Raw genomic sequence first — 27,126 nt, forward strand, 5'->3', positions numbered from 1 at the left:
TAGGGTGGGGAGCTCATCTGGGGGACCTGGAGATCTAAGGTCTTTGGTCTCCAGTGGAACAGACTTTTCAAATCAATGTGTTAGAATTGCGGGCGATACTTCTGGCTCTCAAGGCCTTCCTCCCATCCCTTCGTGGTCAGTAAGTTTAAGCCTTGACGGACAACACTACCGCGATGTGGTACATCAAAAAGCAGGGAGGTGTCGGGCCGTACCTTCTCTGCAGAGAGGCTCTGCGGCTCTGGTCCTGGGTTCAGGACCATCTGATTTGCTTGGTAGCGAATCATAAGGCAGGAGTGCTCAACGTGCGTGCGGACACTCTCAGTTGACATTTCTCAGCCGATCACGAGTGGCGTCTCCATCCAGATCTTGTCCGTCACATCGTTCAGATGTGGGGTTCTCTGCAGATAGATCTGTTTGCCACTCAGGAGAACGCACACTGCCCATCGTTCTGCAGCCTCTAGTTTCCAGAGCGAGGAGCTTTGGGGGACGTGTTTCAGATGTCTTTATGCGACCAGTTGCTTTACGCGTCCCCCCCCATTCCCTTGATTACTCGGGTTCTGAGGAAGATTCGCCAAGATCAGGCTCAGATCATTTTAATAGCTCCCGATTGGCCGAGAAGGGTGTGGTACACAGACCTCCTCCAACTCTCACTGTGCCATCTGCTCCATCTCCCTCTCAGGGCAGATCTCCCCTCGCAGTCACAGGGGCAGGTTCTACACCCTCACCTCCAGAGCCTGCACCTACATGCCTGGAGATTGAACGGGGCAATCTGAGTGCTTTCTCAATCCCACCAGAGGTAGTGGATGTTATTTTATTTGCCAGGTGACACTCCACTAAGACTGTTTATGTTTGCAGGTGGGCAAAATTCGTGGCTTGGTGTGGAGGGAAACAAATTGATCCCTTGAGGGCCCATCAGTCTGATGTTCTGTTGTTTGCATTAGCTTTAGCACAGAAGGGTTGTGCAGTTGCTACTGTTAAAGGCTATGTGGCGGCACTGTCAGCCTTTCTTTGTCCTCCGGATCAACCCTCCTTGTTTAAATCGCCTATTGTTATTAGGTTCTTAAAGGGTTTAACAAATACATTTCCTCCCACTCCCTTTCTTATGCCTCAGTGGGATTTGATTCTGGTTTTAACTTTTATAATGGGTTCACAGTGGGAACCCATGCATTCTTGTCCGTTAAGATTTTTAGTTTCTAAGACGGTTTTCCTGATAGCTATTACATCGGCTAGGCATGTCCGTGAGCTTCAGGCCCTTAGTGTTAAACCTCCCTTCACTTTATTCTTTCCGGACAAAGTGGTGCTGAAAACTAGGGCTGCTTTCCCACCTAAAGTAGTCACTCCTTTCCATATGGGGCAGACCATTACCCTTCCATCTTTCTACCCTCCTCCTCATCCCTCAAAGGAGGAAGAAAGACTCCATTGTTTGGACCCCAGAAGCGCTCTCAGTTTTTATATTTAGCGGACAAAGGGCTTTCGGTTGGAAGACCAGCTATTCGTGGGATATGTAGGAAAGAAGAAGGGCAGAGCGGTCCATAAAAGAACTATATCCGGTGGGTCCTTCTTTGTATCAAAGTCTGCTACTCGTTGGCAAAGAAGGTCCCCCCTGAGGGTATTAGAGCCCATTCGACCAGGGCTAAGTCTGCCACTTCGGCCCTGGCTAGAGGGGTTCCGGTGGTGGATATTTGCAAGGCATCAACTTGGACGTCCCTCCACACCTCTGCAAAGCATTATTGCTTAGACTCGGAGGTTAGGAGGGACAGCCATTTTGCACGTTCTGTATTGCAGGATTTCTTGGTGTGACCGGTCAGGCACCCACCTCCGAGTGCCGTACTGCTTTGGACTCTATTCATAAGGTGAGGAATCCACAGGTAGTTGTATCCATCAGAAGAACAAGTTACTTACCTCCGGTAACGCTTTTTCTGGTGGATACATTAGCTACCTGTGGATTCCTCACAGTCCCACCCGCCTCCCCGTTGCCTGTCTGGTCATACCAAGTCTTTTGTTTTACAAGTGTATAATATGTTTTGGTTATTTTATGTATATATAAATGATGGTTATAATCGTGTTATATCAATATGGTTTTATGTGTGTATTCGTTTGAGCTATTGTGAGGTCGGTTTTCACCAATTCGCCTCAAAGGCACGTAAAAAATGGGTGAAACTGATGTCAGCACACCGGCGAGGACCTCTTATTGGCACAGTGACATCAGACGGAGTAGCGTGGAGCCGTGCAATTGTGACGCCCTCGTTGGCATGGAGAGCTGGGAAGAAGATTTTCCACTAAATGCTGGCGCATTGGGAGAATTTATAAGGTGAGGAATCCACAGGTAGCTAATGTATCCATTTTGCACAATTTTCCGAGTTAATTTGGCTCTGGTTATATTTTTCCACTCTTCCAACTAAGAAGTTATGCTTCCCCCTATCAGGGTGCTTAATAGAGGAGTAGGAGGATGGAACTCCTTGTTTGCCACTGGTGTTGGACTTAGCAGCTGGGAAAGATTGATGCTAACCTTTGCTTCTTGATAGACACCTCTGCTGCTGATGCCTCTTTTGTTGCTGTTGTAGCTGCCCTGAGACCAATGAGAGGTTTGAACCCTCTGAGGGAAAAATCAATGGTGGTAGGGTCTATAGGAATGTCTCCTATATACCCTCTTCTTCTCCAGTCCAACCACCCACAGAGTTTCAAGTTCTGGTTTCATGTAAAATATATTGTCATCAGCATGAGATCAGAACAACGTGTGTCCTTAAAACAGGAGATTTAAAATCCTGTGCTGGGCTTCAGGCTACAGTTCCGTAAGTTGGAGCCAGCATGAGAGACGCAAAGTCAAGCCACACTGCAACCTACTAGGATGAATGCATCTGCTGCAGCACTGATGACCTGATTGTATACCGTCATTTCCTCATTGATTATTTCTTGGAAATCCTTGTGTCTGGCTCTGGGTAGGTAGTCTATGAATTGTTGTATTGAGCCCTAGAATGATCTGTTGCATTTTCCAAGAAGGACAGAAGTGTTCGCTGATTTCATGATGACAATGGATTTACCACATACTTTCCTACCCCATGGAATCCAGTTTCTTACTCTTCTTGTGGGGAGGAACAGAAGAGGAAGGGGCTCTGGTGTGAAGCTTCCAAGAAGCATATACGGTCATGCAGTTATGTGTAGGATTGGTATGGAGAAATAAGGGATTTTGGTCAGGACGCTTGTATTTGTTTTGAAGGCAAGATGGAGCCACCTTAACAGAGGCGAGAGTCACAAACAGATCCATGGCTAGTTCTATCAGGCCTGTAACTAGACGTGGCAAAGTTCAGTTGGCCCAGTATCTCACATATGATAGACATGGAGGCTTTCATAGCCACTAGTGGAATGTTCAATTTATTGACAAATCTTATAAGGACCACCATAAAAGTGTTGACATCATAAATAGGAGATATTCTCATTGTTGGAGAGTCTGTCGGCATAGGATAATAGTGGCCAATAGACATCGACATACGGAAGGGTCTTGATGACCTTGATCAGGAGGGAGAATCCATACTGTGTGAATGAGACCGTTTAGGTGGCATTTGTGGTAGCTACGAATGTAAGCCCTCGACCTTGAGCTAGACCTATGGTGAGGCCTAGTATGTCAGGATTGAGACATGGAATGCCTTGCTGAATGTTCCACTAGGACAGGTGACTGCGGTGGTCAAGAAGGCATGGCTAGAGGATTTTCCTCTGAAATTAGCCCTGGAATTGCTGGTTGTGGCAGAGAAGGAGGATGCTTGACAGGTGCCTGAAAAGGATATGTAGATGTCATTGCAAGTTGTGGAGAAGGAGAATCAAGTATGAAGACAGAATAACCCATGCTAGAAGAAGAGTAGGCTCTGGAGTATTCAGAATCCGATTCCAAGGGGAGTCTGCCCACTTTCATTTGCGAAAGCCACTTCATCATCTTCTCTGCAGCAGAAGGATGTCTTTACGTCGAACTATGGGGCATATTTAAGAGCCCCTAGCGCCACTGAAGCATCACTTTTAGTAATGCTCCGGTGGCGCTATGTCCTGTACCATATTTACAAGGTGGCGTTAAGCCACTTTTTGTGGCTTAACCCCGCTTTGTAAATATGACCCCTTCACATGCAGCACTTTGCGTGGAAGGGGCGCGCAATGGGTGTTGCCGTGGGCATGCCGCAGCAACACCCATTGCATTTGGACGCTGCCTTAGATTTACAAGATTTCGTAAACCTGAGACAGCGCTAAAACCTAATGCCACCCCAGGCATCCTCCTCATTTTTTGCTTTTTTTATGCATGCTGCATTCTGCAGCACGCTTAGAAGAGCAAAGTGCCAGACATGATTGTTTATATTCTGGAAGGTGTCCCTTCCTACACATAAACAATCATTTCAAAATTACGCTTTGGCACTTTTGTGTGTGCTTTATTCTGCAGAACACACAGAAGTGGCAAATCGCCATTAGTGATTGTTTATGTGCGGGAAGGGACACCTTCCCGCACATAAACAATCACACCCCTCAACGCAGACATCTTTGCATAATGGTGCAAGGATATCTGCGTTGGCGCTAGGCAGCTCAGTTTAGGGCACAAGAGACAGCGCAAGGGTGTGCCATATTCAATTAAATATGGTGCATTCCTGCGTTGTGAAAATGATGGAGTGTGGTGCTGCCAATTTTGCTGCAGCTTGGCACTCTGTAATTTTCTTTTAAATATGGGCCAATGTCTTAACATTAATGTCTCGACGTTAATGATCATTATCACTGGCACTGGTCTGGGTAAGTCCTATTCTGCAATATAGCCCTCCAGAATGGCACTGAGGTACTTCCTCCTCCTTGAGGGGATACTGCAGTTCTCAACTCTCAGTAATCATAGTGTTGTCTGCCTCAGTTCTACAGCAACAGTGACTATGAGATTTGTCTGTTTCATAATGCCCTGAAAGTAACTTTACCCCCTTGCTTAGTGTTACCTAAAAATTGACAAATTATTCCACTTATCTCCAGGACATCGTCACCTTTGTCGCACTCATCGCTCCTTCCCCAAGTGTTAGTCATGCTGGGGTAACTGAAAGGGGAAGAAATACTCCCTGTTATGGGATTCCAGTGAATAGCATGTAAAATTGGTGTTTTCACTCAGAATATCAGGGTGAAATACCACATTTTATAATCTTGATGGGTTTAGTTATCCCTGTTATTTGCCCTACCTGGGTTATTTGGAGCATTGACGTTCAGCCATAAGAGGTTAAATTAAACTGGAGGGCTGCCTTAGGAACACAGCTTCTTTCGAAGGTCTTTGGAGGTCACATAACCCAAACAGAGAAACAGACTATTTAATCCACAATCAATTAATCAATCAATGGTGAGGCCTTGTAGTAGAAAATAATGTGCTGATTGCAAATAAGAGACAGCAAGCCAGCCAATATGCTCACGTACTGCTTAATGTATTATTATCCCTACAGACATGTAGTAGGGAGCAAAAAACACAGCAATGTACAGCAAGAAGGAGATAGTCATTGCAAACAAGAAAGAAGGAAATTGTGTTGGTGTAATTGAGTGAAAATGTGCTGCAGACCATTGTTATTTGCTTCTGTAATATTTCTGGGGCTGAAGACCTTTAGCAAAAGAGTTCAAGCAGTTGTGGCTTATGTTTTTTAGTACAGCATCTCCATCACTTAAGACCCTACCAGGTATCAGCTCTATATTTCTTCATCGCTCATAGCAGTGCATATCTAAGGTCTTTGGTTTACCTTCTAAGGTAAGGACACTAGGAGCTGTCCTTGGTTCTTTTTTTTAACAAGGGGGGAGTGTGATAGTAGTGGCCAATGAGATCCTTGCTTTGGGTACCTCTGTAAAGGAAGGAACACATTCCTGAATACTGAAATCATCTAAAGGTGGTACATCTTGTTATGAAATAGGTCTTAACTATATAATGTAATTTGTTTCTAATTGAATACAGTGGCCTCCTTTGGAATGGGCATTGATAAACAGGTGAATCCTCATTGTGCACTGGGAGTGTTTTCCATAGCAATACTGCAACTTTTTTGTTTTTTTGCATTAGAGGATGCAAGGAACAAGTGGATTTTGGTGATTGACAGGAGCACAGCTATATTCCTGAAAATGTTGGAAGCTTTCCATGGAGTGCAGGTCCTGGGCTGGAGGCTCCTTGAGCTGCACATCATCAAAGTTGTGGCAACTATGACGATCTGGATTACGCTGAAAGAGGTAAGTGAGAGAAAAGTGCTGGAGGAAGCTGGGGAACAGTATTGAAGACTTAGGGGGTCATTACGACCCTGGCAGACGGCATTAATATTGCGGTAAGTACTGCCAACAGGCTGGCGGTACTTACCGCCATATTATGACGGTAGGTTGGCTGAAGCCAACCTGCCAATGTACCACTCAGACCGCCACAGCGGTAACAGCCGCTGGGTTGGAGATATCCATCTCCAGCCCGGTGGCCCTCATTGTTCCACCTGTGGGATTATGACCCTGCCTACTGCCATGCTTTTCGTGGCTTTCTTAACGCCACGAAAACCATGGTGGTAGGTGCTATCAGTGACAGGGAATTCTTTCCCTGTCACTGGTAGGGGTCTCCCCCCTCCCTCTCCAGTTATCCCAAATTATCCCAAGTTATACCAAAGTTACCCCAAGTTATACCTCTCCAAAGACCTCCCACTCCCCCTACATTCATGCCCCCTTCACACACACACGCATACACACACCCATTCCCACATGCATCCATGCATGCATACATCCATCCATTCACACACATATACACACACTTACATACATACTTGCAGACACGCATTCACATAACACAACATACACGCACTCACACCTCCATACATGCACACACGCATTCAACATGCAACACACACCCACATCTATGCACATACAAACATTCACTCCCCCCACACACACAACACCCCCCACCCACCTCCCTTGTCAGAGACCTGACTTGCCTGTGTTCAGGGGGTCCTCTGGCAGGAGACGGGACGGGGCGCTGCTGCCAACAACAGCGTCCGACAGCAGAACACCGCCAGGCCGTATTATTGGTCATAATACGGTTGGTGGCGGCCTATTGGTGTGGCGCTGCTGGTGGCAGCAGTGCCACCTTACCGCCATCCGCCGGCATGGCCACAGCTGGATTTCCGTCATTCCTGTGGTGGAAATCTGGCTGTGCTCTCAATACGGCGGACGGCTGGTAGCTGTGGCGACGGTCTTTTGGCGGCCGTTCCCGCGGTGGTAGGCGTTTTTTACCGCCAGTCTCAAAATGAGGGCCATAATATTCTGGTAATCCCACTAATAGAACTTGTCAGATAGTGCATGATGTAAGGTCTGTCACTTGTAGGGACATGAGCTGAGGTGAAGGTCCTGAAGGCTTGAGTCCTCTCTGACAGTTCAAACACCTTACACAACCTGTACTTCCAAGCTCCTCACTCTGTTAAAGTGTGTCCCAAGGTCCTTATATTGTTTGTGAGCTCCAACCTAGCTTGTTGAACTCCAGGCCGCTCACAAAACCTACAGGTGTGCTGTTTATGGACACCTTTGCTTGACAAGACTTTGGACACTTTGTAAGGAGGGTGAATCCCAGTCTGCTCGTTGTCTTAAAGTGGTGCACTGAAACAGCCCACTGTACAGCTCCTGAATCTACCCAGAAGCTTCTAGCGATGTGCAGCTGCTGTGTTATAAAGGGTGTGTATTTTTTAGGCCAGTGCTGGTCACCTCTGAAAATCTGCTACAGAACCTAGTGTATTTTGTGCTCTCCTAAAGTGCAAGTCATAGACTAATACTAGCATACATAGAGAACCCTGCTCATCAGGATGTGCTGTAAGAGGAATGTTGATTTATTTAAGTATTTTCTTTATTTTACTTGTTCCTTATGGTATAAAATTCCAATAATGAAACTCGGATAAACACCTTGTTATCGTTTTGAAATTTGAATGTGCCAAATCATCATGAAAATATGCCATGGGTTTACTGGTCTCACAGGTATCTCTGATGAACTACGTATTCTTGATTCCATGGACGTTTTCTCTGCCATACTCTAAGCTCCGTCCCCAGGCTTCTCGCATCTGCACCATTTGGTCCTGTCTGATGGTGATCTGCAAGATGATGTATCAGCTGAAATTTGTCAAACCGGAAGAGTTCTCAATGAACTGTACAGAGGTGAGCTTTCAGAAACTGGGCATTGTCTGTAAATAGTGTGTGTCCATAGGCTGACTAACCCGTACTGAAACAGAGATCAGCGACTGGCCATTGCTTGTGGAAAAAGTCATAGGCTTTAGTCAGAGCCATTCACTTGACTGACAAGTAAATAACTCTACCTTTTGGTCTTTGAGAGACTGCTGGGGCCTGTTGTAAGTTTAATATGGCCTTATACACCAAGCTAAAGGCTTCTATACTCTGTGGGGGGCATATTTATACCCTGTTTGCGCTGAATTAGCGTCATTTTTTTTTAAGCTAACTCAGCGCAAACTTAACTCCATATTTATATTTTGACGTTAGACATGCGTAGCGCCAAAATATTGGAGTTAAAGCCATTTTTTGCCTGCCAAAATCTACCTTGCTTCAATGAGATGCAAGGTAGGTGTTCCCGGGCTAAAAATTACTCCGAGGCTCTAGCGCCTCATTTATCCTCCTTTGCAAAAATGTTGCACAGGAGGGAGGCAGGCCTAAATAATGGCCCTAAGGGGACCTTTGGGCCCATTTCCATGGTGGAACACCATGGAATAAGGCCACATGTGCCCTCCCCAGGACCCAGGGACACACCCACGCCAAAAGGACAGCAGAGGTTGGGGGACCCCATCCCAGGTAAGTACAGGAAAGTTTCGGTAAGTATTTGCCTTTTTTTTAAAGTGGCATAGGGAGGCCTAACTTGCCCCCCCCCTACATGGCACTGTGTCCTATGGCCATGCCCTGGGCATGGCCATTGGGCTGGGGGGGCATGACTCCTGTCTTTACTTAGTCCATGGGGGTTGTGCGTCTGACAATGGCGCTAGTCAGGTTAGAGTCATTATTTTGACTCTAACCTGACTAGCGACATTTTTTCACGCACAACCTCCAGTTTTCCCTTACGCACCCCCCAACCTGGTTAGCATCATGTATTTTGACGTTAACCGGGCCTTAGCGCTGGCTTGCACCGGCTGGTGCTCTGGAATGGCGCTAGCCAGTGCTATACTTTTTGATGCAAACCTGCGCTAACACAGGTTTGCGTCAAAAGTATAAATCAGGACCTATGTGGACCTATGTGTTTATGTCCATTAGTTGCTTTTAATAGGTGCAGCCAATCAATGGTTACACAGTTTGAGTAATTTCTTATCTGGAATTGATGAATGAACAAAATTGTTATTCATTTACTTTCCTCCTCTCTCATCCTCTTTAGAGTTATAATTCCTGGTTTGTACCGCAATGTTTTGTCTTTCCTTGTTCTTTATCTCTCCTTTACTACTGTCTTTCCCTCTCTCTCTCTCTCTCTCTCTCTCTCTCTCGCTCTCTCTCTCTCTCTCTCACATACACCCACACAAATTTGTATTATTGTATTACTTTTTGCTTTCTTGCTGTGTTTGTTGTCCAGTTCTTTTAATCTTACCCTTCACAGTTTTTCTCTCCCCCCTAGTTACTGTCACTTCATTTTCCCAGATTTGAGCTTTTTCATGGTTGCAATATTTTATTCTTTCTCAGTATCTTCAAGTTCTCTCTCAAATTATTCTCCGATTTTATACTGTTCCTCTGTCACAAGTTGCATTATGTTCCATGTTCCCCTTTGTTTTCCTCTCTCACACCCTTCAGTCTATTTTTTCTTGCTCCCTTTATCACCCCCTCCCTTCAGTTACGATTCATTTAATTTGCGGGTTTTAACTTTCCTTTCACCACACTGTAGCATCTTTTCAATTGTTTACTTTGGAGATTTTCTTTCTTTTTGTTCCTGGGTTACTCCTCCATTCGCTATCATGACCACATTTTTGAAGGTTTTAGATGATAGGAACAGAGATATGTGGTTAAATATGACATCTGATGAAGAGGGAACAATTTTGTCTGGTATTCGAAAGACTACAAGATACATTACATAGGTCTTTTTGAGTAAGGGCATGCTGGAATGGTATGGAGGAGAGTGGCACAAAAACGAATATTATTCCGGATTTTGAGAATGGATAAGGAAGAGAGTAGATGGTTGAAAATATGTATTTTTTGATAGACTGTAATAGCAAAATTGTTAAGCTACTTCGGCTAGACATTTTGGTGTTTATCAGCTGAATGTAACCCAAACACTTTGGGTTAAGAAGTGTATATTGTTTGGGAAAGTTAGTTTTGAGGGGAGGGGAGTTGAGGTTAAGGCTGAAAGGTAAAGATGTGTTTGGTTGAAATGTCAGAGTTAGCGACTATAATAAATATGTCTCTGATTACCCGGAAGGAAAGATGATTTTAGGGCACTTGTGAGTAGCTACTTCTATCTTTGTGGCTGAGAAATGCCTGTATACTATGCAAGAGGGCTGCCCACAGAAATATACAAAAATCTGGAGGCATTACGGAGAAACCATTTCCTCTAAATTGTTCAAAGGAAATTTTCAGAGTGCATGGTATTTACCATTTCAAGGATGCCAATTATTAGAATGTCTTTTTGTCCGAAATTGGCTTTTGCATACTTCTTTTTCAGGTGTAAATACAATGGTTGCAGATATTATGTTCAGAAACAGTTTTGAAAGAGGCATTTATTTCAATGCTTTACTTCCAGGGGCATTATATCAGATATGTCTTTTACATTGTTAAACAATTACTTCAGATACTTTTCATTCACTGACCCATCACTACCTATAAACATCATCTTTCCCTGACCCCTTACAGACCCTAACCACATCAGTCCCTGCCCCCTACAAACCCTTACCACAGCTAAACTACACTGATTCCTGAGTCCTAAGAACCCCTCACTATACCTAAAGTACCTCCATCCCTGATCTCTAAACTACATCCACTGATGGACCCTAAAAGATTTTCTTCCCCTTTACTCCACCCATTCCTGAACCTTAAAACCCCTCACTACTCATAAACCCCACCCATTCCTGAACCCATAAAACACTTTCTACATATACACTCCCCTATTCCCTGAATTCTTTAAACCCCCTCACAACCCTAAACTCCACCTAACCCTAAAACCCTCACTACCACCCTTAAACTCTACGCATCACTGAACTTTAAAAACCCTCACCAACCTTACACTCCAACCATCCCTGAACCCTGAAAAAACACCTCATATCCATAATCTCCACTTATTTGTGAATCTAAAAAATCCCCTTACAAACACAGATGCTAAGATATACACAAAAATTCTGGTGAATTGATTTAGCCGTATCTCTCTGGTTTTACTGAACTGGACCAGCTCAGCTTTATTTGCCATAGCCAGGAAGTGGACAGCATCCACCAAATTGTACATCTGGTGCACATCACCACCACAACATTCCCTCCTGCCTTCTTTCACTTGATATGGAGAAAGCTTTTGATATGGTCAGCTGGTCCTTTTTGAGGGCTGTCCTCCAGAAAATCAGTCTTGGTCTGGGTATGTTATCTAAGATTATGGCCTCCTACGCATCTCCCACCGCTACAATTCACATTAATGGCCATCCCTCACAGCCAATTCATCTATCAAGGGGCACTAGGCAAGGGTGCCCTTTCTTGCCGTTGCTCTTTGCCTTAGCAGTAGAGTCACTGTCAATTTCCAATCTCCAAATGGAGGCCATTGTGGGCATCCCCTTAGGTGGACATACCCATAAGCTTACCCTGTTTGCAGACCATCTCTTGCTCACCTTCACCCAACCTGCTCCCTCCCCGCAATTGTGAATGTCCTAATGGCTTTCAAATGGGTTTCTGGTGACAAGATTAACATGGCTTAATCTGAGGCCCTGAACCTTACAGTCCCAAAGTCAGAGTTCCCCCATTTTACAGTGTCTCATCCCCTTCCAATGGGCCCTGTGCCCCATAAGATACCTAGGACTAAATGTAACCTTCTCCTTAACATCTTCTAAACGAGCTAACTGCCCGGAATATCAGAGAACTGTTCTGGATAAACTTCACCAGTGGAGGCCACTACATGTGTCCTGGCTGGACAGGATTAATGCTGTTAAAATGTCCATTCTCCTGTAAATACTTCACTTATTCAAACCCTGCTTACTCCCATTCCTCAGGAAGACATTGTTTGCCTCCAACAGGACACACACATCTTCATTTGGGGTGGGGCACCCTAGATTCTCTAATACGGTGCTAATGCTCCCTAGAGATCCGGGGGGGAGGGGACTAGCATGCCCACCCTCCTTGAATATGAATATTATTGGGTGGCCCTTCTACGCTCCATCGCGGAATGGGTCATCCGGGAAAACAAAAATCATTGGTTCCACATGGACGGAGCGGTGGCCAATCGGCCATTTTGGGATCTGGCCTGGCTCCCTAAATATGCAAGACCGCAAAGGCATACATAGCGATCCCCACAAAGACGATCCTCGAAATCGGAGACAGTATTGCGCTTAAACGGGGACATACCACCTTTCCTTCCCCTAACAGTGCGCTTGCTGACAACCCAGACTTCACGTCAGCTTTGCACGCTCATTCATTTTCTAGCTGGAGAGAGGGGGTCTGTTCCACCCTCTGTGATTTATTCGATTGAAAGACCATTAGAATCTTTGAACAATGCAAAACAGTCTTTCACATCCCAGAGACAGCTATATTACAACATTACCAATTGCCTGCTGATCTCACATTTGTTTTGCTCCTTTTTCAGGCTTCAAAAAACTGCTTGTTTATCATATGTTTACAGTTTGTGACAGTCTAGATTATGACATTATTACAATGGACCTCAAGTGCTGGATATCCTTATACGCTATCAACAAGTTGCATTCTTGTTTTGAGATTAGAACACTTTTCAATAAAAAGATTACTAGTAAAAATCCACTCACCACTCCTAATTTCCACCCATTTATCATACCTAAAAGAAAAACTCCCTCACCACTCCTAAACGTCCTCTATCCCTGAACCTTAAAATACATTTTCTATGCCTGAACTTCATCCATTCCTGACTCCCGAAAACCCCTTATCACTCATAAATATTATCCTACACCCAAAACCCACCCACCAGTCCAAAACCTCACCCAAGATTAATGTAATTTTCCATTTCCCTTAACATCATCTTACCTGTTTGCTTTAATTTTTGATTTATTTGTATTCCCTTAAAATTGTCTTTACCTAAAAAAAAAATTCCATGATTTAGTTTCCTCCAATGTAGTTTCTCGTTTTTTGTTTTTCCATTAAATCACATACATCTCCTTAATAATACGCTGGGACATAAGACATTTAGGGCCATATTTATACTTTTTGACGCAAAACTGCGCTAACGCAGTTTTGCGTCAAAAAAATTAGCGCCCGCTAACGCCATTCTGAAGCGCCATGCGGGCGCCGTATTTATTCAATGACGTTAGCCGGCGACGCTGCCTGGTGTGCGTGAAAAAAAACGACGTACACCAGGCAGCGCCGGCGTAGGGGGATATGGAGCTTGGGCGCCAAAAAATGGGCAAGTCAGGCTGAGGCAAATCTTTCGCCTCAACCCGATTTGCGCCATTTTTTTCGACTCCCAACCCCCATTGAAATGACTCCTGTCTTAGCAAAGACAGGAGTCATGCCCCCTTGCCCAATGGCCATGCCCAGGGGACTTCTGTCCCCTGGGCATGGTCATTGGGCATAGTGGCATGTAGGGGGGCACAAATCAGGCCCCCCTATGCCACAAAAAAATAAAAAATAAAAACTTACCTGAACTTTCCTTAATGTCCCTGGGATGGGTCCCTCCAGCCTTGGGTGTCCTCCTGGGGTGGGGAAGGGTGGCAGGGGGTGTCCCTGGGGGCATGGGAGGGCACCTCTGGGCTCCTTCCGAGCCCACGGGTCCCTTAACGCCTGCCCTGACCAGGCGCTAAAAAACGGCGCAAAAGCGTCCGGACGTCATTTTTTTGACTCGCCCACTCCCGGGCGTGAATTTTGCCCGGGAGTGTAAATACGGCGCACATGCCTCGGAGTCAATTTTTTAGACGGGAACGCCTACCTTGCCTATCATTAACGCAAAGTAGGTGTCCACGCTAAAAAATTACGCAAGCTCCATGGACTTTGGCGCTAGACGCGTCTAACGCCAAAGTATAAATATGGAGTTAGTTTTGCGTTGGAATTGCGTCAAAAAAAACGACGCAATTCCGGCGCAAACAGAGTATAAATATGCCCCTTACCTTAGATCTATGCTGGATAAATCACCCCTTGAGGGTGATTTAATTCCCTTTAATTGAAAGGGTTGTATTCTATTGTCAGAAATATGCTGGTTTTGCACAGAGCTGAATACACCACATACATCCCACAAGCATAAGCGTATGCACTGTCATCCGATTTGAGCTTCTTCTGTCATCTCTCTACAGCCTCCTCCTTCAGTTATCTACCAAACAGTCTTCTAATTCTTTCATACATACCAATGGGTTTGGTAGCAGAATAGTGTAACCAAAATAGTTTGATAGGAATGTTATCCTAATTTGCAGTTTACACCCACATCGCCCCATGTTAGTTAATAATAGAGGCTTTAGACCAAATAGAGCTATACTTTTGTAAATTATATTTAGCACACTATCTATCCGTCAGGCAAGATTTTTTAATTTTTAATAATATTCTGACATACAACCTAACAGTGGGAATGATGGACCCGATATTCACATTTATTTATAATTCCAATCTTTAATTACCGCTTTACTGTCTGTGCACTTAATGTTAATTTCATTTACCAGGTGTCAATAACTACAAAAAGAACTATTGGGGTATTCATTTTGCTGTGACGTTCTCCTAGCAGTTCGGACATTACTGGGTGCTTTTCCATTAGAAGCAAGCTAACCAGTTCTATTCATGAGTGGTACCTAGTATATCAACAGGCAGACTTCAAAGTGGATTCTTGCAAAGAGAGAGAGAGAGAGAAGAGAATGTGTTTCTTTGAAGGTAGGGCAAACACACTCCAACTTTCTTTGGTTGGGTATCTATCATCCTCATTAGTATGCAAGGGTTAAGTGGCCTTGCTGGTGCTCACCAGAAGATCACATCCCATGTTAGCAGTAAGTACTTCCCTAACCAAACCGCCTCGCTTGCAATTAAATATATTGTGTATAGACATCTAAGCAGATATATCATATTTGCTTCCATTTGCACCAACTATAGTTGTAAATTTACATATAACTATCCACATACGTCTATCATAAAAATGGTCTCTTAAAAATGTACTTTGCCTATTTCTGACTCTTACCCATGCAAAGGTATCACAACCTTTGTAAGCAATAACACAATCCCCTTGAGGTCATGGGGCTCTAGTTTTTTGCAGGCAAATCCCTATCCCACCCTATCCCTTGTATTGTGGATAAGGATATTCCCCATTCACTTGTGGCCACGTCCCCTTAGGCGGCCCTCCTTTCCACCAGACTGCCACCGACAGGCAGCCTGGCGGTGGACGGCATCATTATCTGACAGGGCAGCGCTGCTGCCCCTCGGATAATGATCCCATTTCTATCTGCCTTTCCCTGGCGGGTTTCCCCGGCAGGGAAAGGCTGGTGGAAGGGGTGCTCCGGGGCCCCTGTGCAGTGCCCCATCGCACAGGCCACTGTCCAATTTGCGGGCTGTGATCTGCGTGACGGGTGCAGCTGCACCCACGGCACAGAGGCACTGACGCGGCAATGTCCTGGGCAGGCATTCTGCTGGGCTGGCGGGCGAAAACAATGTTTCCGCTCGCCGGCCCAGCAGAATGTTTATAATACAGCTTGCAGGGTTCCAGGGGGGCTGGCGGTCGCTAGAAAGACCGCCAGCATGAACATGGCGGTGAAAACCGCTGTGTTCATAATGAGGGCCTTAGTCTCTCCTTGTTTTATGTCACTGGGCTGTGGCCAAGCGTTACAACTACATAAAGCACTGTGATGTGCGTCAGCCATTTAATATGTAGACTATATATGAAAAAGTAATCCCACCAACAATCTGACTCCGTGGCCATCAGGCATTTCTTCTTACCTAAAGTTCATGTGCTTGTATCCAGTGTACGAGGTTGCGGGTGTTAGTGGTCCAGAACAGTGATGCTTTCTGATCGTGAGTTCAAAGAGACAACATCTTTTAGGTCAGCTTAAGTTGTCACCTGTTAAAAACTTTAAGTACCTCTTTACTGCCATAGCTGGTGTTTCCAATAATTTCTGTTCAAGATTCTACCTTCTTTAATTGGTCGTCTATCTCTTGAAGGCATTGCCCTCCGCCTTATCTCAGGCTGTGTTCACTCTCTTGAGCAGTGTCACATGCTATTGCGTCAAGCCATCCGTCACCTTCCACGTAGTTGGCTCTTTCCTCCTTTGTGCCTTAGGGTCCATATTGCCCCCACTGACTCCTCCATTAACTGTTGGTCACGCTGGTTATAAGGTGCCAGAACTTTGAAATGATTTCTGTAATCTCCACAGTAAAACTATGAGGTTTTTCCTGAAGGATCCACCATTGCACTATGCAAAGCATAAGATTCTATGTTGGGAACAAGCTATATTTTCAAGGATTAATGGTCAGTTTACAGCGCAAGGACACACTAACCAAAGAGCTTTGTAAAAAGTGCTTAGTCTTTATAAGTGACCAGTTTCTCTGTATTATTGTAATTTGTGATGGTGAAAGTAATGCAGGATGCACAGCCTGCATGCCTGTGCAACTAACATGATGTTTGAAAGAACACTTGTGTTTGTATATGTATGTCTGTGTGCAAGCGCATGTGTGAATTTATGCATATGTGTGTGAATGCGCACACATACACACACAGATGTGTATTTGTTTGCATATGGGTGCAGGCATGTGTCGCTTGAGTGTTAACCTCTTGGTCCAATATTATACTCCTCTGTCTTTGACTAGAGACTCTATCAGAATGGCACCCTTCCGCAGGACCCAGACACCCAAGAGCTCCTTCAGAGCTCCATCCTCTACGTGGAGCCGGTGGATCCAGCACGCTGGTGTGGAGCGCTCATCAAATGTGTGGAGAACGTCTTACCGTGCTTGAAGGTAGACTACAACTGATACGTCATGTTATTTGATGCATAGAACTAATGGTTTCTTACTCTTCATGAGAAGGCTATGTTCCTTAGTAGCTTGTAAAATATCTGTGAATTTACTTATCACTACTGACTGCACATCACAGGTTTAAATACTAGAATTGGCAAACCAGCTTTCCATCGTTCCAAGTCCATTAAATTGATTAATCGAACTGTGTGCCATTTACAGCGCTATTATATGCAATATTCAAGTAGAAAGCGCTATATAATAGCCCGAGTTATCAGTTTCGCTCGAGAGCTCATCTCCTCTCTAGCTTGGCTGATACCAGACTCTTTACCTTACCACAAGTGTAAAGCTAGGATCTCAGATGTGCTATAATGGTGCACCATGGTTTTTGGACCAAGCTACGTCATGTTCCAGAGAGAGTGTGACCCATTTATGCCTTCCATACCCAACCGAAAACCCAAATGGACTTTCACCTTTATTGAGATAAGGCAGCAGAGGAACTTGAATGTCTGATGAAGGGCAAAAAATGGCTTTTAAATAGTGATTATCCATCTAATACACACAAACATTAACTTGTCTCTTGTCTTTTAGAGGATGTGCATTACTATTACATAATCCATGTTGGACCACCCAGCAGAGTTGACTTCCAAATGCTATTGGGACTTATTTCAACTCCCCGGAGGTTGTCTAAAATTAAAATTTGTTAGACTCAGGTGTGGTGTTACCAGTAGTGCAGCAGGTGCAGTGGCAATGGTGCTCAGAGGGGTTAGGGGCTCACGAAATTCAAATTCAGGCTCGATTTTACTGTTCAGTCAATGGCGGGCAGTTTCCCTGTATGAGGGTCTTTGGCACTCTTGCTATGCACTAGCTTAAATGCTGCAGTGGGGCTTGCCCACACCGGGTGGCTCCTGAAACAGCATGGTTACCGATTTTGGAAACTTTGGGGAGTAGCTGCTTTTACTGCTTAAGCCTGTACATGTGTAGTCGGAGCTTCAAAGTGATTGCTGTCCACTCTGGGAACTGGACTAGTATCTTTATTAGATACCCCCAGCTCCTCTGAGCACTGAGCAGCCCAGAGACCAACTTCAGAGCAAAATAGCAGCAGTGGGCAACTTTTGCTGCACAGTTTTCTTGTTTGAATCTTCTGTTTGTTTGTGCGCACCTGTTTGTATTGTTTATTAAACCTATACTAAAGTGTTCAAAGGTCCAAAAACAAAAAAGTTAATCAAAATGTTAATTTAAATGTGCAGAGATTACTTAATCTGTTTTGTTTTGTTATATTGTGTTACAGAGTCTGCTTAGCACTAGTCCTTGTGGTTATTTAAGAAGGTTTTTAAAGTGTGTGATTGCATTTGAAGGTGGTTACATTTTGGTCCTTTCTGCAGTCTTAAAGAGCAGCTATAAAGTGTGTATTGGCCTAGCATGTAATCAAGGAGATTCTGAGCAGAGCACTGGTTCTTTGCCCCCTCAGCACACCAGTTGCAGTCTAAATGATTGGAATCTGCCTAGAGTTACCTAAATCAGGTTTTCCTTCTTGTTTTCTGCCTTGCACAGCCCCTTATGTTTTAGGTTCCTTGATCTATAGAGCTGTGGTTTATATTGGGCATAGGTTTTAGGGATAGGGTTCCCATTGGTCCACATGGTTTGGGTTTCTAATTGGCTAGGAATTAGGTCCTTTTGGTTCATAGATCTAAGCTCCCATTGGCCCAGGTCACCTGATCACTGAGGGTATTTAAACAGAGCACTTAGCTCATCCAGATGAAGGGTGTCGGGTGAGGGTGCTCTCTGTTTAGGACTGTTATGGACTGGAAAGGGCCCAGGGCCAGAATCTCTGCTTGAAAACCCACTCACAAGACATTAGTGGATATACGTCTTTCACATACAAGGTAAGATAATCATTACTGTACTCGCTGTTTCACTCTCATACCTTGTAAACAACCTTACAGTACATCATTTTTCAACACATTTTTAAACAGACATATATCCACTTTCACGTCCAATGCATTCCAACTTTCTTCCTGTCTTTCCACCTAGTCCACCATACATAACCTCACACCCATGCCCACTGTCTTCACACACTGCTACACCAACTTCCACAAAACTATACTACATTTCCACAATTAATAATCACTACCACCAATCACCTCCCCTATCAATTCTCCCAATCAAATCCAACCCATTTTACCTCCATTCCTTGATATTTCTACCTTCTTCTATACTCATCTTACTCCCAGCAAACCATGCTAGCCCTACTCCTAGATACCTACATTCACCACACATCTATCTTGTCTTTCCTACAGTATCTCAACTCACAACTCCCTTTCCTAACTCTTAGTACCGATCCCTCCACTAACATCTTCCATAAAAACCTGATGTTCATTACTACTTCAATCCTTTAACATCACATCACCTCTAAACACACAATTTCCCACTCTTAAACTCATTCCGCATGCACTACCATTCACCAGTAACCCATATCTAAATGCATACCAACCTTGGCACAAGAACAGATCACAGGCCTCCTTGCCCTCATTTCTCACCAAACCCATCCTTGTAGTTTCCCTCTTCATATAATAACTTTATCACTCAGCACAGCTCAACACCACACATACTACATTGCAACAAAACTATGTTTTAACACAACACCTAAACAAAATTGTAAAATTGTACACCCACAACTGTCATAAACGCAATCTGACTCATACCTCCCTTCCCAAAAGAACCCTATCAAATCTCTAATAAACATACTTGAGCAGGACAGCGCAGATGATGAATGCTACCATCCCAGAATATCACTCCTGCACTACTTCCTACCTCATTACCGTCCAATACTCACAAAGAACAACTCTTGACTAACAGTTACCATCTGACACAAAAGCACAAGCCAAAAATAACCCAGACACATACCCTCACTTCCACAAAATAAAACTATCACATCTAAATTGCCTTCTTATGAATTCCCATTCATAGAGCAAAATAAATACAGCATCTTTGACTTGCTGACAAATACAGAACGATACACATACTATTCACCACTGAAACCCAGTTGAGAAAGGATATGGACACCATACTGCATGATGCTACCCTTATAGTTATCAAGTCATTATGTATAACCATGAAGGGAGTAATGGAGGCAGACTAGCCATTGCCTTTAGGAACACAATAAAAATCACCAAGTTGGAAGATATAAAGAACTAACTTCTATTCAACAAAACCTACCTATTACATGGAATTATCACCAGTTCACTTAAGATCTCAAATAAAATATCAACTAAAACACAGACTCCCACTATAACATGTAGGCAGTGGAATAAGCCAAACTTACAGTAAATACTCAACTGAAAAAAATAAACTTAGCAGAAAAACTCTGTATAGATATCATCAGCCTTTGATAGCTTAATCCCCAAAACAACATGGACAAAGCAGAAGGCACATTGGATGAATGAAGAGCTGACAAAAATTGAAAGCCAACACTCAATTCAGATTGCTCAATTCCAGGAAGCCACAAGACAAAATATGTCTACACACACACAGAACATAATGTACAAATCATACATAAAGAAGGCCAAATAATACTTCTCATGCTGTTTTGACTATGACAAATGCTCAGCCCTCAAACTCCATACAATTCAGAATCCGAATATTGCAATCCAGCAGACTTTCAAACTTCCACCACAATTACACAAGACATCTACATTATACTAGGAACACATTATCTAAAAAAACCAGATTCACTGGATTCTTATCCAACAGCTGTGAAAAACAACTATACAGCCACCAACAGTCACAGCAGCACTCACTCCATCTTTATCAGTCTTCCAAAAACTTACAACCTCAGAATTTGAAGGCCTACTGAAACCTAGCAGCACAGTTGGCTGGCTTTCAAACTCCTTCCTTCCACACATTTTCAAAAAGATCCTTCGGCATCAATATTCTCAACGATTCTTTAAAAAATTTAACTTTCCTAGAGATATTCAAGAAGACATACATACACCTACTACTTAAGAAGCAAAACATGGACCCTCAAGACCCCAACAACTAGAGGCCAATCTCCAATGTGCCTTTTCTTACCAAGCTCCTGGAAAAAGCAGCCTTTTGTCAGCTCTCAGAATTCATAGAAGAACATGAAGCACTCCTAGACTTGCAAACAGGATTCTGCCAAGGAAAAGAGGCTGAATCTATCCTAATCACAATTTTGGACAAGCTAAATAACATATTCAACACAGTTGACTTGTGCACTTTTCAGCAACCTTTGAGAGAGTACACCATTACACATTACTTCTTAGACTAAGAAGCTTGTAGAGATGACATCCCCTCACCTGGGTTTCCCCCTCCCTAAGCAACAGATCATGCCGGACACACCCACTGAGTTTTACTTCAAATTCTTGAAAAATAGAAGTTCTAAAAGGATCCGTCATCTCACATCTCAACTGTTTCAAACTCACCTGTTACAGCTTTGCAGTTGACACATAGATGAATCCCAAAATGGAAAACACTAGGCTGTAGATCAATGGATGATGTGTAATCACTTCAACATGAATGCTTCAAAAACTGAAATATTGACCTGTGGGTATTGAAAAAACTATGACACCATGCCTTTCTGGACAGTTTAACTGGGATCCACACCGAATATAGCTACAATACCTAATGATTTTCAATGTGATCCAACAATTAATCCATACTTTCACATTTCCTGCCTACAGATAGAAACCCTCCAGCCCCCTCTAAGATCAAGAAAGTGGTAATCAGACATCTCCCTTATCCACCTATATAAGGGAAAACAGCATCCCCCAGAAACTCATCAGCCTTGCATTTTCTCAAACAAACACATAAGCGTCAAGCTAAACAACCCATTTTCTGAATATACCCCATAGGTTAGTACACAATATTTAAAAAAACAAGTACAAAAACAAATCATTTCAATAATGTTCAATATATGTGTGAAAGAGAACCAACTGTCTCACCACTATTAATATCCATATAGAGCAACCTAAAACACAGCCATTTATATCACCTGCCCACCTGTTATCAACTTCCAGCCTTTCTTCCTACATCCTCAGATTGCCTCGTACCACAACATTACAAAAAGTCCTGCATGAAAATTAGCCTGATTGATAGCTAGGAGTCATTCTCTCCACTGCCTTCCTATTTGAATGAAACTCTCCTTTCACTCCATCCTCTGCATGCCTTAGTGGCTCTGAGTTTACACTACTCTTTCACATGCCTGCTGGCTTACTCTCTTGCTAAATGTCAGTAAACTAACCATATCCCTTCTTACAAATCCTAAACTCTCCTTCTGAGTAACCATTCCTGCAATATCAAAATGCATCTAATCTAGCTATTCATCCCGGTCCCATTATTCACAATTTATCATTCTGTTCTATCCTCTCCTTGCTATCTTGCAATATGTAAACTGATCCACCCTGTTTACTCATCTCTTTTTTTACCTGCATTTTACTCATTCTAATAAATACACCTAATTCCTATGACCTTAGTACCTCACCATTTGAAAATGGAAGAGGTTTTCCAATTTCTCAAGTGCACAAGACTAACCCAATAATGAACAAATCTACAACTATAATTAATAACCCTCTGGTTTAACCACTACCTTTTGGCTAGAGATTATTGTGCCACCCACCATAAAGTGCTTCAATGCCTTGTCAGGGTTTGTAAGTGCTTTATAAATGCAGTCGCAATACAGTGCAATACCTGGGCTGTCATTTCCAGTCCGACAGACGAACGTCACCTGTGGCCGTTGCTCTCTGAACCACAAAGTGGGTTTCGGTGACAGATGACAAGTCTTTTCTGTCTGATCCTGTTTTCTGGTGCCCCAGTGGGGCGGGTCATTGTGTTGGCAACAGAATATTAATGGCCAGTACTTACACAGATACTCCCACCCAGGGCTACTGCATAATTTGATTATATATATCAATGGCTATGTTGATTTGATCCCATTGCTTTGAATGTATGAACTATGCTGATCATACTTTTCTTATATTGGCATTGAATCAATCCGTGCAATCTTGAATAGAGGCTTTACACAACTTTATGGAAGCTATAGAGAGCTGATCGAGCTCTAAGTCACTAAAAGGTAATGGTGATAAAACCAAAATCTTGTGCTGCCAACAAGAAGACTCTCATGCCCCTACTCTCAGACCACTGGCCCCATAAGATTAATTTTGCTCATTCTACATCAGATTTGGTCTACAATCTAGGAGTTTATATGTATAGTTATCTTTCTATCAGTGCTCACATAAATAAGACTATTTCTTCCTCTTTTTCAATAATGCAGGTGTGTCGCAAGATTCCATTTTCACAATCTAGTCACTCACTACAGCATGTGGTGTAAGGGGCTATTTAAAAGACTAGATTACTGCAACTTATTGTTTTAGGCACCCCAATTTTTTTTCTGAAATGTCTACATTGTATTAAAGCAGCAGCTGCTAACCTGGCCCTCTTCATCCCCCAGCATCCACTTCTTTGGATACTTGTCATTGGCTCTGAGTGACCAGAAGAATTATGTTAAAGTCTCTGTGTATTCTTCACAGGGCTTTTTATTGATCTTCCCCACTGTTGCCACAGCAGAAATTAGTGTACTATTGTCCTGAGCAAATTCTGCGGTTTTCTAATCCCGATCTGCTGGCTGTCCCTAGGTTCAAAAAATTCCAAGTAGGTGCTTGTACCTTTTCAGTTCAAGTTGCTCTGTCGTGAAACAGTCTGCTCTCCTCCCTTTGTTCTATCCCTGATTTTTTGGCCTTTAGGCATGTAATATATAATTGCACTGCTGATGAGGGGTGATCTCTGAGGGGACCCTGCGTGCACGGGCTTAATGGTTGTGCCCTACACACTCTGATGGTGCCTAATAAATATTCCTGGGGCGTGGCTGGGGTCAGTCACGACCAGTGCTGAGCAACCAACAGTGTCCGTGTCTCTGTTGTTATGCCACCATAGCGTGAGACATCTCATGAATCTCTCTACTTCCCTGTTTGTCTGCGGGAATCGTGGGGTTACCTTCCGATGGTGGATGCCCCACGACTGTAAGTACTCTGCAAAGTCTTGTCCATGCAATGGGGGACCATTATTTGACTTTCCCTCCCCATGATGCATGAGTGGCAATGATCTTTTCCAGTTTGATGATTACCTCCAATGCAGACTGAGAGCTCACTATCTCTACCTCCGAGTATTTTGTGTAGTCATCAATAATGACTAGGGCATGCCGTCCACCTGGGCGGTGTCCGAAATCGAGGCTCCCTGCCTCCCAGGGTAGATGGGGGCCTTCCTCTGTGATGAAAGGCAGAGGGCTTCAGGAGGGCCAGCTGCTTGAAACCATTTACACAACCTGACAGCTTATTCCATCATATTGTCCATGCCAGTGAACCAGACCTTGGCCCTTAATCGGCTCTTTGTCTTGGTGATGACTTGGTGTCTAAGGTGGACCATTTGAACGGCTTGCTGTGTCAAGCTCGCAGGGATGACTAGACGAGGACCCCGCAGAAGACATCCACTGGTGTCCCTGGACAGTTCGTGGGGGACGTGGAGCAATGCCTCTAATGCCCTTTTGGCTTTAGGAGTCTGGTGTGGTAGCTGTGATTTGATAGCACCCCACTGGTTGAACTGCAGGACAATTATCACGAGTTGTAGACATTTTTCCTCTCTGGTGGCTTGCTGCAACACAGACAGGAATATTGGGAGAGGCCTCAACCTCTCTATGATGAAATTCATGTAGGCGTCTGTCGCCTCAGCTTCAGCCCCTTCGCCTGAGGTTGACGCTAGAGGGTGTCAAGATAAGTAGTTGGCTGGGTTGTTAAAGCCCAGCCGGTACTCTACTTGGCAGTCATACTCTTGTAGTTGGAGCATCCGTTTATCAATCCGATGCTGATCCCCTAAACAGGGGGAATAGTGGTTTGTGATCTGTCGTTACAATAAAGGAGTGTCCGTAGATGTACAGATGGAAGGGCCTATAGGCCTAGTGAATGGCAATCGCTTCCCACTCTATCCGCGAGTACCTCCGCTCCGTGTCAGTGAGGGAGCAACTCGTGTAAGCAACTGGGATTTAATCCCCGTAAAATTGCAGCTGGGTGAGTATGGCACCTAATCCTTTCGGACTGACGTCCACGGCTATAGTAGTTTGTCGCCGGGGTCAAAGTAGGCTAGAGTGGTGTCTGCTGACAGTGCATTCTTGACCTTGTTGAACTCTTGTTCTTTGGCCTGGTCCCAGGTCCACGGGGAGTTGACTTTCATTAGCTCTCTTAGTACTTGAGTGAGGCTGTTCAGGTCTGAAATGAACTGTCCACAAAAGTTGAGGATTCAGAGGAAGCTTCAGAATTCTGAGGTGCTGGTGGGGGCCAGGGCTTCCTGTACGTCTTTTGACTTTGTTGTGGTCTGGGGTGATACCGTCTGCTGAAACAGTGTATCCGAAGAAGCTTATCTTCCTTTTGAGGAATTCGCACTTGTCTCGATGTAGGGTCAGGCCTCTCTCGCGAATCCTCTGGAGTACTCCTCTCAAACACTTGTGATGTTCTGGTAGTGTCTTGGCATGTATGAGAATGTCATCACTAACATTTAGGACTCCTGGGAGGCCAGACAATACTTCTCGGATGGTATTCTGAAAGATCTCGGCCACACTTGAGAAGCTAATATTGAGGTGGCAGTATCTCCTCAGGCCCAGGAGCATCGAGAAGGTTGTGATGTACCGTGATTCCCGGTCAAGGGGTAGCTGATGGTATCCTGACCGCAGATCAACTTTTGAGAACCAGTTGGCCCCTGTGAGCCCACTGAGGATGTCGTCTACCGCTGGTGTCAGGTGGCGCTCTCTCTTAATGGCTGCATTCGGGAGTCTCATGTCCACACAGATGTGGACCTCCCCTGGCTGCTTTGGATTCTTGGTGACAGCAATCGGCGAGACCCATGTAGCGGATCCCGACACCTTTTTAATGATGCCAGAGTTTTGGCCAGTTCTGCTTCTACCTTGGGTCGAAGGTGGAAGGCTATGCGCTGGTGCCTGAGTGCAACAGGCTGCACCATCTTGAGGCAGCCTATTCCTTTGAATATGTCTTTGTACTCATGTAGGAGGCCAGTTAGCTCTTCCTCTTGTACCCCTAGAGTGAAGGATATGAGTCCCAGCGTCTCTGCGGTCTGTCCACTAATCAGCGTGCTCGTCCCTCCTTTGGCACGTAGAAAACTGTGTCAGTGTGGGAGTCTACGTAGGCTACTGAGGATTGGAAGCAGCCTAGTAGTGGTATCGGGGTGGCCTGGCCAGATGAAAACACTCTTATATTTGCTCTTTCAGGGACAGATTTGTGCTTTCTGACATTAGTTCAATTGAGGCACCAGTGTCAGTAGTTTATGTGATGTTCTGGGTGCCTATACTGATTTGGCATTTCAGGAGGGGGTGACGTTTTTGAATCATGGTCCCTATGGCGAAGACAGTGTGGACCATGAAGTTTTCAGTGTCGTCATCCATTTCTTCAGGTCCTTCCACATCCTCCTGGAAGGTGTGGGCCACTTCCTGGGTGGTTTTGAACTTTGGCGATCAGCATACTTTAGCGAAGTGGTTGTACTTGCCACATGTTATGCAGAGCTGGCCTTTTGCTGGGCAGTCTTTTAACAGGTGTGTAGGCCTCCACAGTACTTACACTCTCTACACCTGTCAGAGGGCGCTTTGAGGACTGCCGTGCTTGGGCGCACTCGGGCTGCATTGACTTGCTCGGTCCTGATGGGTCGGTGTAGGGCCACCTCCATGTGTAAAGCTCTGATTTTGGAGAGTTCCTTCGACCTCCCTAGGGTACGGATACTTTGCAGGGACTTCCCTGGTTCCTGAAGAATTGGCTCTCTTAGTTTGGTGGATGAGCAGCCTTGTATTATTTGGCTCCATATCTCCTATTGCTCGTCTATGAGGCCACATGAGTGAACTAGTTCTATGAGACTGCTTGCAAGTGTTTCCTCCGATACTTGGTGAGTTTGACGGAGCAGGAACCTCTCGTCTCGGTTTACCATTGGTTCAAAATGGCTGTTCAGGGCGCGGAGGAGGGTATTGTAACACTTTGGTGTTTCCGCTGTCAGCGTATTGTAGACTTTGTG

At 44.4% G+C, this 27,126-nt stretch overlaps 1 protein-coding gene across 2 annotated transcripts in view; it reads left to right on the top strand.

Moving 5' to 3' along the window:
• The window catches only part of LOC138303899 (piezo-type mechanosensitive ion channel component 2-like), a 733,706-nt gene that overhangs the window by 281,383 nt on the left and 425,197 nt on the right, over positions 1 to 27,126 (top strand). For both annotated transcript variants that reach the window (XM_069243434.1, XM_069243435.1), the window contains 3 exons: positions 6,041 to 6,204; positions 7,972 to 8,148; positions 16,903 to 17,049. In XM_069243434.1, coding sequence (XP_069099535.1) covers positions 6,041 to 6,204; positions 7,972 to 8,148; positions 16,903 to 17,049 — 488 coding nt within the window. The remainder of the gene's footprint in view (positions 1 to 6,040; positions 6,205 to 7,971; positions 8,149 to 16,902; positions 17,050 to 27,126) is intronic.

This window comes from Pleurodeles waltl, chromosome 7 (genome assembly GCF_031143425.1).
Source record: "Pleurodeles waltl isolate 20211129_DDA chromosome 7, aPleWal1.hap1.20221129, whole genome shotgun sequence".
NCBI lineage: Eukaryota > Metazoa > Chordata > Amphibia > Caudata > Salamandridae > Pleurodeles > Pleurodeles waltl.